This window comes from Nomia melanderi, chromosome 14 (genome assembly GCF_051020985.1).
Source record: "Nomia melanderi isolate GNS246 chromosome 14, iyNomMela1, whole genome shotgun sequence".
Lineage (NCBI taxonomy): Eukaryota > Metazoa > Arthropoda > Insecta > Hymenoptera > Halictidae > Nomia > Nomia melanderi.
The window spans coordinates 13,350,484-13,365,266 of NC_135012.1; the positions used below are offsets into that span (position 1 = coordinate 13,350,484).

The 14,783-nt window shown below is 49.2% G+C and overlaps 2 protein-coding genes across 2 annotated transcripts; both read right to left on the minus strand.

Annotated features, from left to right (window-relative positions):
* Positions 1 to 1,430: 1,430 nt before the first annotated feature.
* Positions 1,431 to 3,262, minus strand: DNApol-alpha50 (DNA primase small subunit). The gene is made up of 7 exons (XM_031981332.2): positions 3,029 to 3,262; positions 2,814 to 2,964; positions 2,577 to 2,752; positions 2,321 to 2,519; positions 2,041 to 2,251; positions 1,573 to 1,963; positions 1,431 to 1,510 (listed from the first exon to the last, which is right to left on the minus strand). Exons 1-7 carry the CDS (start codon positions 3,123 to 3,125, stop codon positions 1,491 to 1,493), a joined length of 1,245 nt encoding a protein of 414 aa, XP_031837192.1. The 5' UTR covers positions 3,126 to 3,262; the 3' UTR covers positions 1,431 to 1,490.
* A 287-nt stretch (positions 3,263 to 3,549) lies between these two features.
* LOC116429016 (uncharacterized) lies at positions 3,550 to 14,393 on the minus strand. The gene is made up of 5 exons (XM_031981377.2): positions 13,218 to 14,393; positions 9,846 to 10,293; positions 9,121 to 9,389; positions 8,417 to 8,954; positions 3,550 to 6,028 (listed from the first exon to the last, which is right to left on the minus strand). Exons 1-5 carry the CDS (start codon positions 13,335 to 13,337, stop codon positions 5,613 to 5,615), a joined length of 1,791 nt encoding a protein of 596 aa, XP_031837237.1. The 5' UTR covers positions 13,338 to 14,393; the 3' UTR covers positions 3,550 to 5,612.
* Between the last annotated feature and the right edge of the window lie 390 nt (positions 14,394 to 14,783).

Consider the following 14,783-nt stretch of genomic DNA (forward strand, 5'->3'; position numbering starts at 1 on the left):
CAAATTGAAAGTCTCGCAAAGCATAGAAGAGGTTTTAAACAATGATAGCGGTGATTTTCAGTCGCCTTTTCCGCAATTCCCAAGAATGCGCGTGCCTCTTGGCTGATTATTCACTCGGTAAAGAAACGAGCGATCCTTGGAGCGTATGAAGTCATTCGCGGCGTCAACTTTGTTCGAGTATTTGCGAGGACTCGTAATTATCGAGACCAATGAGGCTCGAAGGATCGTCGGAGCGCGGTTAATACGATCCTCTTCAGGCCTTCGCGCTGACCGAATGCGAATACCCTCTCGGCCGGTAGCTAATTTGTTCCGGTGAACATCTGCGTCGACATCTCCATAAGCAAAAGTGTTTGCTTTGGCTGATGGGATACGCGTGGTCGTTTCGGTACACCGACGTGAACGTGTTCCAGCTGAAGAGGACGAGGCCGAACGCTGTAGGCTCCGAAGAGCTTGAGCAACTTCCCTGCGCGAGGATGGAAGATGAAATTAACTAAATTCGTTCGAAGATACCTAAACCAACATACAGAAGTACATTCAGGATCTCGACTATCCAATTCAATTGACTTTCTCCAGCTGTAAGACAGAAGTCTCTGTTGTTTCTAATTTTTCAAGAAAGATACGAGACAATCAATCGTCCTGCACGGTAGTTCTAATGCTGAACGGAGGACAGAGCCCCGCGTGTCCTATGAAAGAATCATCTCACGTTGTTGTTGTATTTCACACGGGAACAGGAAAAAGTAACGGAGGTAGACAGAGACGCGTGTACGTGCGGAGAAAGTGATTTTTTTTAGAAACCATTGCCAATCGATCTCACCGCGGTGGCACGGTGTCAAGACGATCTTCTGTGCGTCTGTCGTCGGCCAGGCGGTTTATCTTGTCGCGGATAGCTACTGAATAGGTAAACAGTCGGGCACGACGATTCAAAGGCAATCGCGAGGACCACTCGGTGATGCTCTCCAGCTGAAGTCCATACGGTACTTGGTTTCTACGAGTCACACTTTTTTCTCGAACGTTCTCGCGGTGATATATGTGTGGCGCCGACTCTTTGCCGCGTATAGCGCAGACTAGCGTCGAATAACTTTCTGGACTTTAACTCGAGACCATCGAAGAGCTGTCTCTTTGTAGATTCCAAAGAGTCGATGACGCCTTTTGGACTTTAATTTAGGAGTGTATTGTACTAAAAGATTTTTCCTTGCAGAGATCATCGAGTCAGCGCTGCGTGGACTTTAATTTGGGAGCTGAAGGTACAAAGGAGCTGCGTCGAATCTACAGGGCACGGAGATACGGAGACCTGGCTTATCGACGAAAATTCTTCAATGTTATCTACGGTGGGTAAAGATCTCGAGGAATGATTCATTTTAGAAATTTAGATTTAATTTGAATCGTATAACTCATCAGCGATTTAAGTTTCTTAAACTTTTATTTATAAACTCGTTGAAAACATAAATTTACATTATTATTACACGTATTTCGAATACTTAGGATACAAGTTAGAACTCCATTTTCTCGTCTGAAATATACGGATTTGATTAGAAATGCAATTACACGCTTAATTGAGAATGGTACACCTACCGCTTTCTTTGATCTTCTGACCCTTTCTATCGTTCTCGAGGTTCCAGATGAATTCTTGGAAGAGTCGGAACGATTTATTCAGACTAGTTTTCTTGTAATCCTTTATCCTCTTCTTGTTCAAGTCATAGGTCTCCTGCTCAGCCTTCTCCTTCAAGTCGAACTCGTTTATTTCTTCGACGAGCGTAGAGAGTGTTGGCACTTTGTCCGGTTCAAATTTATCCACCGTGTTCATGGTGAATGGTATGCAAACTTTTCCAGTTTTCGGGTGAATGCAGAACGGAGACTTTAAAAGATGGTTCATTCCTTTGCTGACGTTTATATCTAATCTCGGATAGGCGTACTGTATCATTATTTCCTCGATCAGATGACGATGGTACCATTTCTTTTCTCCCTGAGATCAGACATATATTTTATTAAAGATCAGCAGATGTATCCAGATACCGTATACATGTAATTATCATTACATACCGCTTCCTTCTTGCTTTTAATAAATTTCAAGAAGGCATTCCACCGGTCTTTACTAGAATTGCATTGACCAAATAAAGTCTTCACTACCTCTTTGTCGTCGTCATCCGAAATAATTTGCAGAAACTTATTCATTCCATCTTCTGTGCCCAACATGTTTTGCTCCTCTACACAGAAGGGAACAAACATAGGTTCTATCATGTCCAAGGCACGTCTGAAAGCCAAGTTATAATTTTTAATGAAAACTGTTCACCAGTAAGAAGTTTGATGTACATTTACACACTTGATGGAGTGATGTATTCTTTCTCCACGTAGATTCACTTTCTTCTTCATGTACTCTCCACCGTCTAAGACCTGGAGATACTCTGCCACTGCACCACGCTCCAAGGAATTCAGATTACGTGCACCAGGATCGCATACCCAACAATGTATACCTCTCCTCCCAGAGAATACCCATAGAATGTGCTTGTAGCCAAAATCCGCTGAAAAAATTCAAGACCTATGAGTGGCACAAGTACTATTATTAACTTTCTACTTACCCCTCAACGCGGTATCCAAAATTTTACAGGCAATTGTCATGTACTTCCAGCATTTGCAACAGATATCTGCACCACTGCAACAAGTCCTTACATCGTCGTAGTCTGTCATGTCTATATCAAATACCAGCTCCCTCTCTACGGGTTGAAAATTCGCACTTTGTCTCTGATCCTTTGGACTGTAGATGACAGTGAAATTACAGCATGCGTTCGTTCGTCGTAGTATCGATAAAAACTTACCAGAAGTTGTATACCGCACCGATGTCTATCTTAAATGGGATCAGTCTTTTAATCTCACTCGACAACTCTTTAACACTCTTGAACGATTGAAATCTAAGATATATCTCATCCTGCAGAGTGAACGAGAATTCTCGACGGGTGAATATGCCCACTGAAACAAGAATTCGTGCATTTACTAAGCTATTTAGTCTCAGGATCGAACAACATTGACGTACCGTTTCCATAGCTCAGCCACCGGTAATAATCGTGGAAAGGGAATAATCTGGCATAGTAAGTAGGCAGTAAATCAGCCAAGTTCGACGAATCCCCCATGCTGATGACAATTCCCTCAATGCTCTTCAAGTTCTACTTTTCGGTATGTCATAGGTTTTGTTTCGATTCGAAAGTCGTTTGAAACACTCATTGAGGTCGGATTGTGGCGGGAAAATACTAGTACCATAAATCAAGCATTTTGAAGAAGTGCGTCATCAAATAATCGGTGAGTTTCTTGATTCACAATGTAAGGGGCGCTGGTGAAATGGTCATAGAATAAAGGGAATTGGCACCAATTTCAAATCTTTCGTTTACCAACACGTGCAGTGAAATAAATAATGAAACATTCAGCCTCGAGGAAGACTGATATTTTGAGAAAGTCATTTCGATGATGTGTTCAACCCTTTAAACTCTCATAGTTGATCGATCGACAGACACAGGTCAGGAATAAAGGGATAAGATGATCAATAAAGGTTCAAGACAATGCATTTGACCGCAACTTTTATTTCCTAATGTCGTTACACGTATACTGAATCAAAAATTTAGAGTGTAGTACCATCAACCCCTTTACATAGTGCAAAAATAGAACGGTTCTATTTTTGAATAAACATTACTGGTAGGAATGTATCGTTGAACTTATCTAAATTAGAAAAAAAAAGAAAAGAAAAAGTAGCAAACGCTTGTCAATATTTTGTTTAACGTCGACGACATTCACATGATATACGTGTACCCGATTACAATTCGCGGGAAGAACGGTTCCCATCGGAAAACAGAGCAAAAACAGAAAGAGAAAGAGAACTAACTGATTAACGTAAGTACGAGCTACTATAAAATTCAAACAACGACGACATGTGTTCTTCACGGTGTGGTTTTATTTACAATTCGGTGAATAATATATATATGTATGTATATACATAATATATATATATATATATATATGTATTTAGAGCGTGTGTAACACGCGCGTGACACGCGCGTCCCGCTGTATCGTGTATAAAGTAAAAATTAATCGGACGATCGTCACCTAAACTTATCTAAAACGCGAAAGGAATCGATGATGAGGCGAGGAGAAATGTGTTTGTCGAGTTCGAAGATAATGTCAGGATGCGCCTAACGTTACAAGTGTATATGATACAGTCTTCGTGGCTGGTGTCGTTAACACGCAGCAGTATTTTCGTTTGTTTAAATACGTTTCGTACGGTTGCACGTGTTCGCCGGACTCGACCCGCCGCGAACTCGTCTCGTGTGATATGATTGCGCTCGATATCTGCGGCTGTAAAGCTAAATGGACGATAAGTCGCACGCTTGCCACAAATTTCGAAGGAACGTTCTTCCTTTCGAGCCAGGTCGCGCGTTCGATGAACAATTCCAAGTTAAAAATGCGTTTTAGCGAGTAAAATAGGTTTTATTGCGTGTGTTTGGACCCAATGAGAAATCTTTTGACAGAGAGAATAATTCGGGTCGTATCGTGTTGCATAGAAAATTATGCGATTCGCGTGATTCCGCGTTACAGCTACAGATTTATGCTTCGCGATAGGCCCAGCCCCGAGAGAAAACTATGAAACGAAACTCATCATCCGGCTAACGAAAGAAATCTATCACGCATCAAAGGATGGAAACGTACGCATGCTACACATTTTCGTATGTGTACCTTAGTAAACGAATTATCATCGACGATTGCGGTCCACCGCACATTTCTGAACAAACTGTCTTTCGCGTGCGGTGAATCACGCGTGTAGGTGTATTTAAAGTTAAAGCTATGATAGGTATATATTTAATATATATATATATATATATGTATCTCTGTGTCAGTTTTACGTTTCTATTATAGTAACTATGTACAAATATCTCTTACCATCGGCAACAGCAATAATAATTGTAAAACTCTCGTAATAAATTCTCCTTATAAATAGATAAATCCTTAAATATCGTTAAATCGATAAAAACTCTTGGAAAAATTCGCCTAAAAACGATCCTAGGTGTATGCGACACGGTCCTTGACTAACAAGCGAATGCGGAACCGATGTGAATCAAAGGTATCGACCATCTCGCGGAAAGTATCGACGAATAACGGCGTTTCATTCACGACAGGCGAACGCGAGTTCCTCGTTCGCCGCTCGAAGACACGAGGACCGTAGCGAGGCGCGCGCTGGCGTGTCCCGAAGATACGAGAAACATGATCGTTCATTCTATTAAACCCTATCGCGATCGGCACGCGAACCGCGTCTCGTCGAAACGCAACAGACTCCGCGACAGTTCCTCGAAACCACTCACGCGGGAAAGAAGCGGAAACGTTCGACCCTCCGCGAATCTCTCATTCATCCAGGAAATCGGAACGATTAACGACCTACGTTCGAAGATTACTCGGTGACCCTTCCCCGTTGATCTTTCCTTCCCGAGGAAGAAAACCTGGGAAAGTCACCGTGGAGAAGGACTATATCGAATCATAGCCAGAAGGAAATAGGAATCGTCGCTCGCGAAGAGAGAAGGAGAAAGATGCTAAGAGGAAAGAGAAGAGAAAGCACGCGACCGCGTCGGAGTTTCTTCTTATTGTTCCTGCGGGACCTTCAGGAGGACCGTCCTGGTGCCCTCGGAGTCCGAGATGTTGATCTTGAGCTCGTTGGTCAGCGCCTCGAGCTTGTCCACCACTTTCCCGTTCTTCTGCCCGCCGGGATTCGGCGGCGGCCAAACGTCGTCCAACGGCGGCTCGATGTACTTCCGGCCGGACTTGAAGATCGCGCTCTCCTGTCTCCCGCAAAGCGTCCCGCCCACGTGGTCGGAAGACAGGACGCATTTCGGCGACGGTTCCATGTCCATGCGAGGACGTTTGTAAAGGGGAGGCTGGATCACCGGGCTGTAATCGTGGTCCAGCAGCCCCTCGACTTCCTGCAGCAATTCCTCGCCGTATTGCTGCAGCTCCTCGTCCATCAGCTGGTTCGTGTTCAGAAGTGTTCGGGAACGGCCTGAAATCCAACGGTCTCGATCAGTGTCTCGAACATTCGAACGATCGAATGCCGATAGAGCGTAGCGTGGAATTGCTTTCAATGGGGATCGTTCAACGAGGAAACCTCGTCGAGTGCAACGATGGGAATCGGGATATTTAGAAATTAGATAAGCTCGTTCGTTTCTGTTTTATGTGTAGATTCGAGCGAGCCACTACCACTCTTGCTGTTCGACTAGGAAAGTGAATGGAATTTTCATTAGGCACCTCTTCCGTCGCACGACGAACAACAATTCCGGACAGTAAAGTCTGGGATGTCTACAAGTCGAAGATTCCAGGTCTGCGATTTCGCAGGAAATTATCTCGAGGATGCAGTTATCATGTTTACGCGCTCGTCCGTTATCGCTGGTGCGAAATAATTATCGCAGATAGTAGTTACAGTGTTGCTAATGGCTTCCCAGTGCACTCGGTGTTTGGTTAAGCTTGATGCGGCTTATTTCGTAATCGAGGCGAGAGACCGTTTACGAAACCCGCCACGTACGCGTCACCGGTCCTAAACTTCTAGCGTTTGAATTTCAATCGGGTTCAACGACACCTCGAAAGGTCCTCTGTCCTCCGAGAGCCTCGAAGGTTGCTCGACCAGGTAAGAATGTAATCGAAGGTGAATGGATTACGTGACGGGAAATTCTTTTTAAAAATTTTCTACTTATAAATTCATACTTTATTGTTTCCTCCTGGGAATCGAGGAACTTTGCGCCTTATCGAGAAAGTGGTCGAGCAAAAGATCGCCGAGAGACGGATCGCTCGCGCGAGAAAGGGATCGAAGCTTTCTTGTCCTCGTTTAGAAAGTAGCTGGGCAAGTTCTGCCCGATCTCGCAGCCTGCTCCGATTTCGACATACCGGTGTTTAATATCAGCCCCATAGTTGTTCTCGCTTTCGAAATATTCTGTTTGTTCCGTTATCAGCGCCTCGAGCGCACGCCCGATAAAATCTTCGGCAAATAGTTGAATAGTAGGAGGTTCAAGACCGATTCGAGTGGCCGGGATCGAATTCGATCGTTCGTAAAACACGAAACTTCGATCCTTCGATTTGCCGAGTCATAGAGTCGCGGAGCGAAAATCTGTTTCGCAATCAGAAATTCTGCTGATATCGCGTCGCCGTCTCGCCGAGTTCGCAGAATTCGCCGCGCGAACGTTCGGCGACACTGATTTCGGAAATTCGCGGAACGTTGATCGGAGTTGACGAAGGCTGAATCATTTCCACGAACAATAGAGGCGCGAATCGAGTCGGAAGCGCGGGAATGACCCACGCCGTGGTTCACGAAAGAGAAACCGAACGCGTCTTGTATTCGTTGAGTTATCGAGATTAAAAGTCGACGGTTACGTAAAGTATTCACCTAACGTCGCTCAATTATCTGGGGTTACCTAATCGTGACTCGAGATAATAAATACGCGTCAAAGTCTGAGAATCGTTTTCCCTTAGGTGACGAGTCCGAGCGTCTTTCGCGCATTGTCCTCGCCTAACGATACCTCGAAGGGTGTGAATTGCACGTCCGTCGGCGAACGGTGCCCGATATCGGCGTGTCGAGGACGAACGCGTTATCTCCTTTGTCCGACACAATTATAGAAGCCTTATTTCGCGTGGCGAATCGAGCACCGATAACGTGGAAACACTAATATATCGGAAACACGTTCCGAAGCACCTGACAATTTACAAGCTACTTTGTATCTGTTCGTTTCTGTCGCGATACGTCGGAATTTTACTTTAAAATATCTCCGACGATGTTTCGCGTTAAACAGAAGAAAACTGTGTCGGCGACGTTTCATTTTTCACGTAGATAACAAGCAGCTCGTTCGCGCGAGCAACGAACGAGGCCGAGAAGCAGCAAACCGCAGGACGCGAAAGCGAGGCGAAAAAGAAACGGGGAAAAAAGAAGAAGCTTTCACAGTCCCATGGGGTTCAATGTTCCAGGCCGGCCCAGCGAGCTATCAAACTCATTCAGCTCGCGTAACCGCTAATATAACGGTTCGAAAAGGTTCGGCGAGATCGTGACAGTCGACAAGCTTTCGGTCGAGACAGGTTCGAGTTTCTTTCGGCTCTCGGCGATCTCGCTCGACACGAAAGTTATTCCTCGATGCAATAAACGCGCGATCCTGTGCGATCATAAATCATTCGCGGACGAGAAATCTTCTTCAGCAGAATCCGCGTGGCAACGATACTATGCAACGATAGCCGTAACGATTGTGTAACTTGTTCAGTCCGTAGAACATTTCGAATGCAACCGGACGACAAATGATTTCCGTTGGAATATTCGTCTTTGATAGAGGATCGTATTCTTTGGGAGGCAAACAACAGAGAAGGGGATGAAATTGTCGATGTTAAGAAAATACCGAGGAAACGTTAGACTGACCTGCCAACGGTGGCATTTTCTCAGGCTGCTCCTGTTCCTGCGCGAGCTCGTTGCTGGAATTGGAGTGCGGTCGCAGATTCGGTACAGCGACCAGGGCCAATGAGAGCAGCAAGACCATCAGACACGTGGCCGGTTGGGCGCTTTTGTTGCCCTTCTGCAGCAGCGCCTGCAGCCTCTTGAGCTGGCCAGCCAGGCTCTGATTCTGCGACTGGAGCGCTTTGATCCGCTTCAGCAGCGTCATGTTCTCTTCCGTGCACTGCTTCACGCGATCCTCCAGCCCGTCCACGTACTCCTTTTTCCTCTTCCGGGAGTCCTGGGCGGATATTTTGTTACGAATCTTGCGCCTGATCCTCTTGAGCTCTCGCTCCTCGTGCTTCGTCAGCGGGTAATGGGAAGGCAACGTGATCCCCTCCTTTTGGAGCAGCCGCTTCTCTTCCGCGTTCAGCTTGAGCCTCGGGTACGGGGACTCGGACTCGGACACCTCGTCGCTGGAATTGCACCCCTTCTCGCTGCTGGAATCCTCCTGTTTGATGGTCATCTGAACAGAAAGAGGATAGAAAAGATGAAGGGACATTGACCGAAGCTCGAATTACCCTATAGACGACCGGTGAATTAAAGACATCGAAGAGACGTCCCTTCGATTTTCTTTAATCGTCTCGTCTCTCCCTCTTATCTCTAGCCAAGGACCGGAGCGATTCCCCTACCTGCACCGGTTTGTTGATGATGTTGGCCTGATTGATCTTGAACCCTTTCAGATTCCTCGCCTGCGACGCGTTGATGATCTTTATGGTCCGCACCTCTTTCATGTCCTTCAGACTCACTGGGAGGAGGATAGACCTCGGGTTCCCGGAGCCCATCGGCGTCACGCGTATCAATTGCCTGATGTTTCGCTTCCCGTTGCACGCGATGTTGCGCACGTTCAGCGAATTGTTCTCCTGCGGCGCGACCTGGATCTGCTGTCTCGGCGCTTTGTCTGAAAGCAAACGTGTCTTCCGTCGATTCGGCGATTCGTATTTTCCCGCGCTCTCGACTATCGATCCGTTCCTCGGCAGGCTATTATCTCCTCAACCTTGGCGGATTCTAATATCTACGATCCACTCGCAGGTTTCAATGGTTGCCCAAACGCGCGGCATCTGTTCAAACAGCGTTCGTCTGGCGAATTACCGGGCATTATCTCCGTCTAGCCGACAATCGAACCGAGCCCAGACCGAGCAACATCCGCGAGCTGTTTTCCGGCGACACGAATTCCCTTAATAATAACTGCGCCGTTCCAGAACCGCGATGAATATTCATTAGCTCGCGCTCGCAATTAGTCGCGACGCATCCAACGAGCGGCGTAGCCTTCGAGGAGCGTTGTATCGACTGGTTATTTCTGGCGGACGTAACGCGTCCTCCAGCATTGTCTGAGCGAGTCGAAAGACATCCTTACCTAGATCGATAACCGGTGACTCCGCGATGTTGGTCATGTTCACGTCGGTGAAGGTATTGTTAGGATTCACCACGGCCACCAGCGTGTGCTCGACGTCCATCTCCTCGGCGACGTCCGTAGCCGGTGAACCGATGTTCGAGCTGACCACCGATCTCACCGGACTGTCCACGCTGCCCATCGATTGGTTCGGACTGTCCAGCGAGTCGAAGTCCACGAAGTTCTGCGGGCTGTTCATCCCCGAGTTGCTGATCTCCACCTGATCCTCTTCGATGGGCAGCAACGGGCTCAGCTGCTGCTCGCAGGAGAGACTCAGGGCACTGGACAGTCCGCTGTCCGAGGACGAGGACGGGATCGTGTCCAGATCATTCTCGATCAGGTCGAACTGATTGTCCCCAAGCTTGAAGATGGAGTCGAGAAAGTCGTCGGGGTTTGTGGGCCATTCCTCCGCCTTGAACATCAAACGCGGATCGCGCGCAATTATTTTCGGCTGCCCGAAACCGTTTTCCCTAAGCCCCGCGTTCGATAACCGAGACGTACGAGGACAGACCGAGCAAGAGTGCTCGGATCCTTTCACCGTCTGCCAAGTATCGTTATTCAAACGGACGCTCGTCCACCGAATCACGGTTGCCTCTGCGAGAACGTGCACTCGGATGGCTCGGTTACCGACATTTGGGTTAAGACGAGCTTGCCTTTTGTTGGTCAACGCCAGGTTTCGGTCTGGGTCGAGAGTATCCGCGGAGAGCCGCAATTTTAAAGGGGAACCTCTTTTCTTCGCCGCGAAGATCTCGCCGGCGATTAAAGAGATTCGCCCGGCGTTCGTTTCGCGCACGGTTTCTCATCTAGCTCGGATTATTCACCCGACGTATCAGCCTTGTTTGTTCTCGCGCTCGACACCGGTTGAAACGCGGCTCTAATCTCGCGATCGCCGCGCGGTACCAACAATTTCTGTTGATGATCGCGTGCTCCACTTACGCGTCTGGCTGAAAGTCGGGCTAATCGACTTAGCGAAGCTTGAGAAATGGCCGTTCGTTCGCATGGTGCTTGTCGCTCGACACGAGCGAACCAGCCGTTTGCCCAATGTCGGTTAACCCAGTTCGCGAGCTATGGTAAATATAGTCAAGTGTTGTGCGAGACGGACACGCGGCAATTCGAGAATTCCGCGTTTCTCGCTCGTAGACCGAGCGCGGAAGATTTCGCGGATCGACGAGGACTCGAAGCTGTCCGCGTCGCTCAACGGTTGATCACCCGTCCCGATTGGATCGCCGATTACGATCTCGATGAAACCGCGTCGTTTCTCGAGAAGTGTCCGCGATTCAACGGCATATTAAAGGTTGACGTAAACCGCGTTTTCTCCATACGCTTTAAAAGGACTATAAATAAGTCTGAGCTAACTCGAGATCTTCTATTTTCCCGACCACGCCGTGGCTGCGTTTCGTGGCTCACACGCTCCAGCGAACCGTCCGGTTCGCTCGTAGACTTTATTACAGTGACAAGCGTAAACACGCGCTACCGAAATATCTTTATCGAAATATCTCTTTGGCTGTCCAAAGTTTCGGAACAGCATCCTCCGAAGTTGCTCCGAGCGACAGACACGGAGATGCGAAGCTGCGCGGCGAGCTAGCGAAAGATTCGATTGTTCCTGGCGTGGAAAGGAGTCGGAATTTTTTAGACTATTCACAGTGGGTCCCGTAAGTTAACGGTATTCCACGTTCGAAGGTCGCTCGCCGCGACGAGTAAGTTGGCGTTCTCGGTCTGATTCGAAATCCGAAGCCGTACACCTTCGCCCGCAGGTAACAGAATCGATTGACCTGGAGAACAATATAAACTATTTACCTGGCCGCAGCCTTGACCTAAGAAAGACTGCGGTGGCAATGACTGTGCCCATTCCGTGCCGATGCATTCGTTTATAAGCTGTAGGTGTCCAGCGAAGAGGTAACAGGGAATCCAATATGGCGGCGCTCGGCGCACCGGCACGTGCATCGGACCATTCCATATGTTACAAAAACTCTGCAGGGATTACGTAATAATAGCAGTTTTCCAAAGACGTGTTACGTGCATTGAACACCGGAAGACAATTGTAAACGTCAACGAACTCCAAAAGCGTACGAGTGCAGGGATATTCGTACGTTCGAGCGGCGCTCGTCTAATCGGCGAAACGTTCGTCGCTCGGTTACGGTACTCCGGGTAAGTTAACGCTACGCTTTCGAAGGTAATTACAGGGAGTTTTCTGAATGAAACTGTCGCACCCTGTTCGCGACGTTGCGCCTGAAAAGGCGACAACGCGCGACACAATGGTCCGGCCGTCAAAGTGCACGCGCGACCCACGTGGGCCGCGCATACCATATGTTAACGCGAATAAACGCGAATAAACGCGAATAAACGCGAACCGCCGTAATCTAACGGGAACTTTCGACGGATCGTGTCTAGTGTTTGTAACTGCCGACGTAAACATCCATTTCCATAGGCGTCTGAGCGTGATACGGCTCGCGTCTCGTGCGGTCGACGACTGTGACCGCAGCCGTATTCGTTCGGAGTAATTAAATGCAATTGCCGGCGATGAAAAGGAAGAGACTCTCTCGTCTGGTCGACGGAAACGGTCGGCGATCGGAGATCCACGGATGAAAGTAGCACAAGCTGCACTGGTGAAATGTACCATTACTTTTTCGCGGATCGGACATTCTCCCGTCGCCGAGCGAAACTCGGCGCCTCTCTCGTCCCTTGTTCGGCCCGATGCACGCGAGAGCTTCGAGTTCGCGTCGAAGAAAATTAATCAGGCCACGCCGTGCGGGTTTGAGAACGGAGTTGGACGTGCTTTCTCACAATATCGCGCGTCGAGAAGCGATTGCGTAAAGCGTGAGTCGGTGTTTAAAAAGGTTTCGCCAGCCTTGGCCATTATTCCCGTATTAGCATTCCAGATAGCAAGCTCGACAAAGGTGGCCCTAGCTTTTCTTACCAGCCGACGCGCGGTCCGTCGCCTAGGCGGCCGTTTCCCGGAGGAGCCTACGACACGCCGGACCACTCTCTAGAGGCACGGCCGTCGTTCGAGGAAAACCGTTTCAGCCCGTGGTTCCGGGAAGTCCGGGGAACGGTATTAATAATCGTGTTGCCCAACGAGACGCGCGATTCCCCGTTTCTTTCCTCGATAAACCGATTAACCGAGCAATCGAGCTCGCGTAGAAAAACTGGCAGGGTTCACAGTTCACGTATATCGCGAGGCCAGCCGCACGAATTCGTCCGGCGATATCTCACCCTGTTATAGAGTCGTTCCCGAGGGGCGTGCTTGCGTTCTAAATTTAATAAAAAGGGAAACGGGAATGATCCCGCTGGTAGCCGTGTGGGCAGCGGACAGGCGTGTGCGCCGCGGGTACTCACCGCGATGGCGTCGTCGCCGTAGCTCTGGTCTATGAAAGGCTCGTCCTTAACGTCGCCTTTCAGGAACGAGTCCTCCCGCGGGAACAGGAAGTCCATCAGGTTTATGTCCGTCGACGACATCCCGGCCACGCTTCTCCGCGATTATCGACGTTCAACACTGTATGCGCGCACCGTCGACGAAGTCGCGCACTTTACGCTCCCATGAAAAACGAAGGGAATACCAGGCAGCACACCGAGCACACACCGCACCGTCGCACGACGAAGACGACGATCGAGTCGATCGAGACGACGACGATGCACCTCGACGCGTTACAGCACGCCAGTCCCGACTAAGTAACGGAGCGAAAGAAACCCGTCACGGACGGACAGAGGGACGGCGACGTCGGTTTTCGCCTCTGTTCTCGCCCCACCCTGAAGAGAACTCGCGCGGAGCCGCGCACTGCACACGCGAAGAGAGAGGGACCGGTTTTCTCTCAGCTCTCCTCGGCCGCTGGCGCAAGCATTTTTCGAGCAGCCGCTCGGACCGGCATCGCTGGACGACGACCCGACTTTTATTCCTCCTGGAATTCGAACGGCCGCGACGGCCCGCGTTCGGGAGCCTTCCTCTCGATCGTCGCCGAACACCGCGGACGCGACTCTGTTTGTTTTTTAAACCGACGAGAATACTGCGTGCCGACCTCGCTCGCCACTATCCGATTGTCAATTGAACTGCCAGCGTGGCAGTTAGTGCGTCACACAGGCGCACCAGTTACCCGAGAACCGATTGGCCGAGAGGGAATCCCGCAACGATACCTCGATGAATCGAAATGCGCGGCGTCGCCCGTCGGCCGCCTTTTCAAACTGACGAAACAATGCCGGATTGTTGGCTGCGGGGATTCCTGTTATTCGGCAGCCCGCCCTCCCGCCCCGGCGAACGGTTCCTTCTCGAGGAGATAGATGAATAGCCGATAAGGAGAGCCGTTCACTGCTCGACGCCGAAGATTATCGGGGAAAGAAGTTGCCCTCGTTAGCTGCGTAATCGCGTAGGGAGATTATCGAACGAAACGCACACGATAGCCTCGCGTGCCGCGGTGGTTTCTCCTTTGAAACCGACTCAACGGAATCGCGAAGCGATCGACTCGAAAATGCAGGCGCGTTTGCACTCCCGGCGTTGCATCAGATCCATCGATTCCGGTTGGTCGCTCGAAGCCGCACGACGCATTCGGTACACACCGGTGAGTCACGCGACTCGGCTCCAAATCTGTAGGCAATTGTCGGAGCCGTTGACGCAGACTTCCTTCGATTATCTCTCCTTTATTCAACGATACCTCCGAGCGAGTTTACCAGCCGTTTCGGTTACTTTATTTCACAGATTTTCGCATCTCCGCGCGTCGAATCCTGCAGACGGATTCCGTAGATCGATCGCTGCGGCGAATGCTTTCACGCTGCACTAGTCATCGCTCGAAAGTATCCGCCGAGGGGATTATCGAAGGAATCCAAGGCGGAATCCGTTCCCCCACGGATCCCCTCGTAAAATGCATCGGCTCCAGCCCTTTCTTCCCTTTCTCCTGGCGGCGTCGAGTAGGG

Excerpts from the sequence above, each read along its gene's own strand:
- DNApol-alpha50 (XM_031981332.2), bottom strand. The coding sequence starts at position 3,125 with ATGGGGGATTCGTCGAACTTGGCTGATTTACTGCCTACTTACTATGCC. Across the intron at positions 2,965-3,028 it reads GTGGCTGAGCTATGGAAACG|TGGGCATATTCACCCGTCGA; the intron begins GTACGTCAATGT and ends TTCTTGTTTCAG. Across the intron at positions 2,753-2,813 it reads GGTGCGGTATACAACTTCTG|TCCAAAGGATCAGAGACAAA; the intron begins GTAAGTTTTTAT and ends TGTCATCTACAG.
- LOC116429016 (XM_031981377.2), bottom strand. The coding sequence starts at position 13,337 with ATGTCGTCGACGGACATAAACCTGATGGACTTCCTGTTCCCGCGGGAG. Across the intron at positions 10,294-13,217 it reads ACGGCGACGACGCCATCGCG|GCGGAGGAATGGCCCACAAA; the intron begins GTGAGTACCCGC and ends TTGATGTTCAAG. Across the intron at positions 6,029-8,416 it reads GAAAATGCCACCGTTGGCAG|GCCGTTCCCGAACACTTCTG; the intron begins GTCAGTCTAACG and ends GTTGGATTTCAG.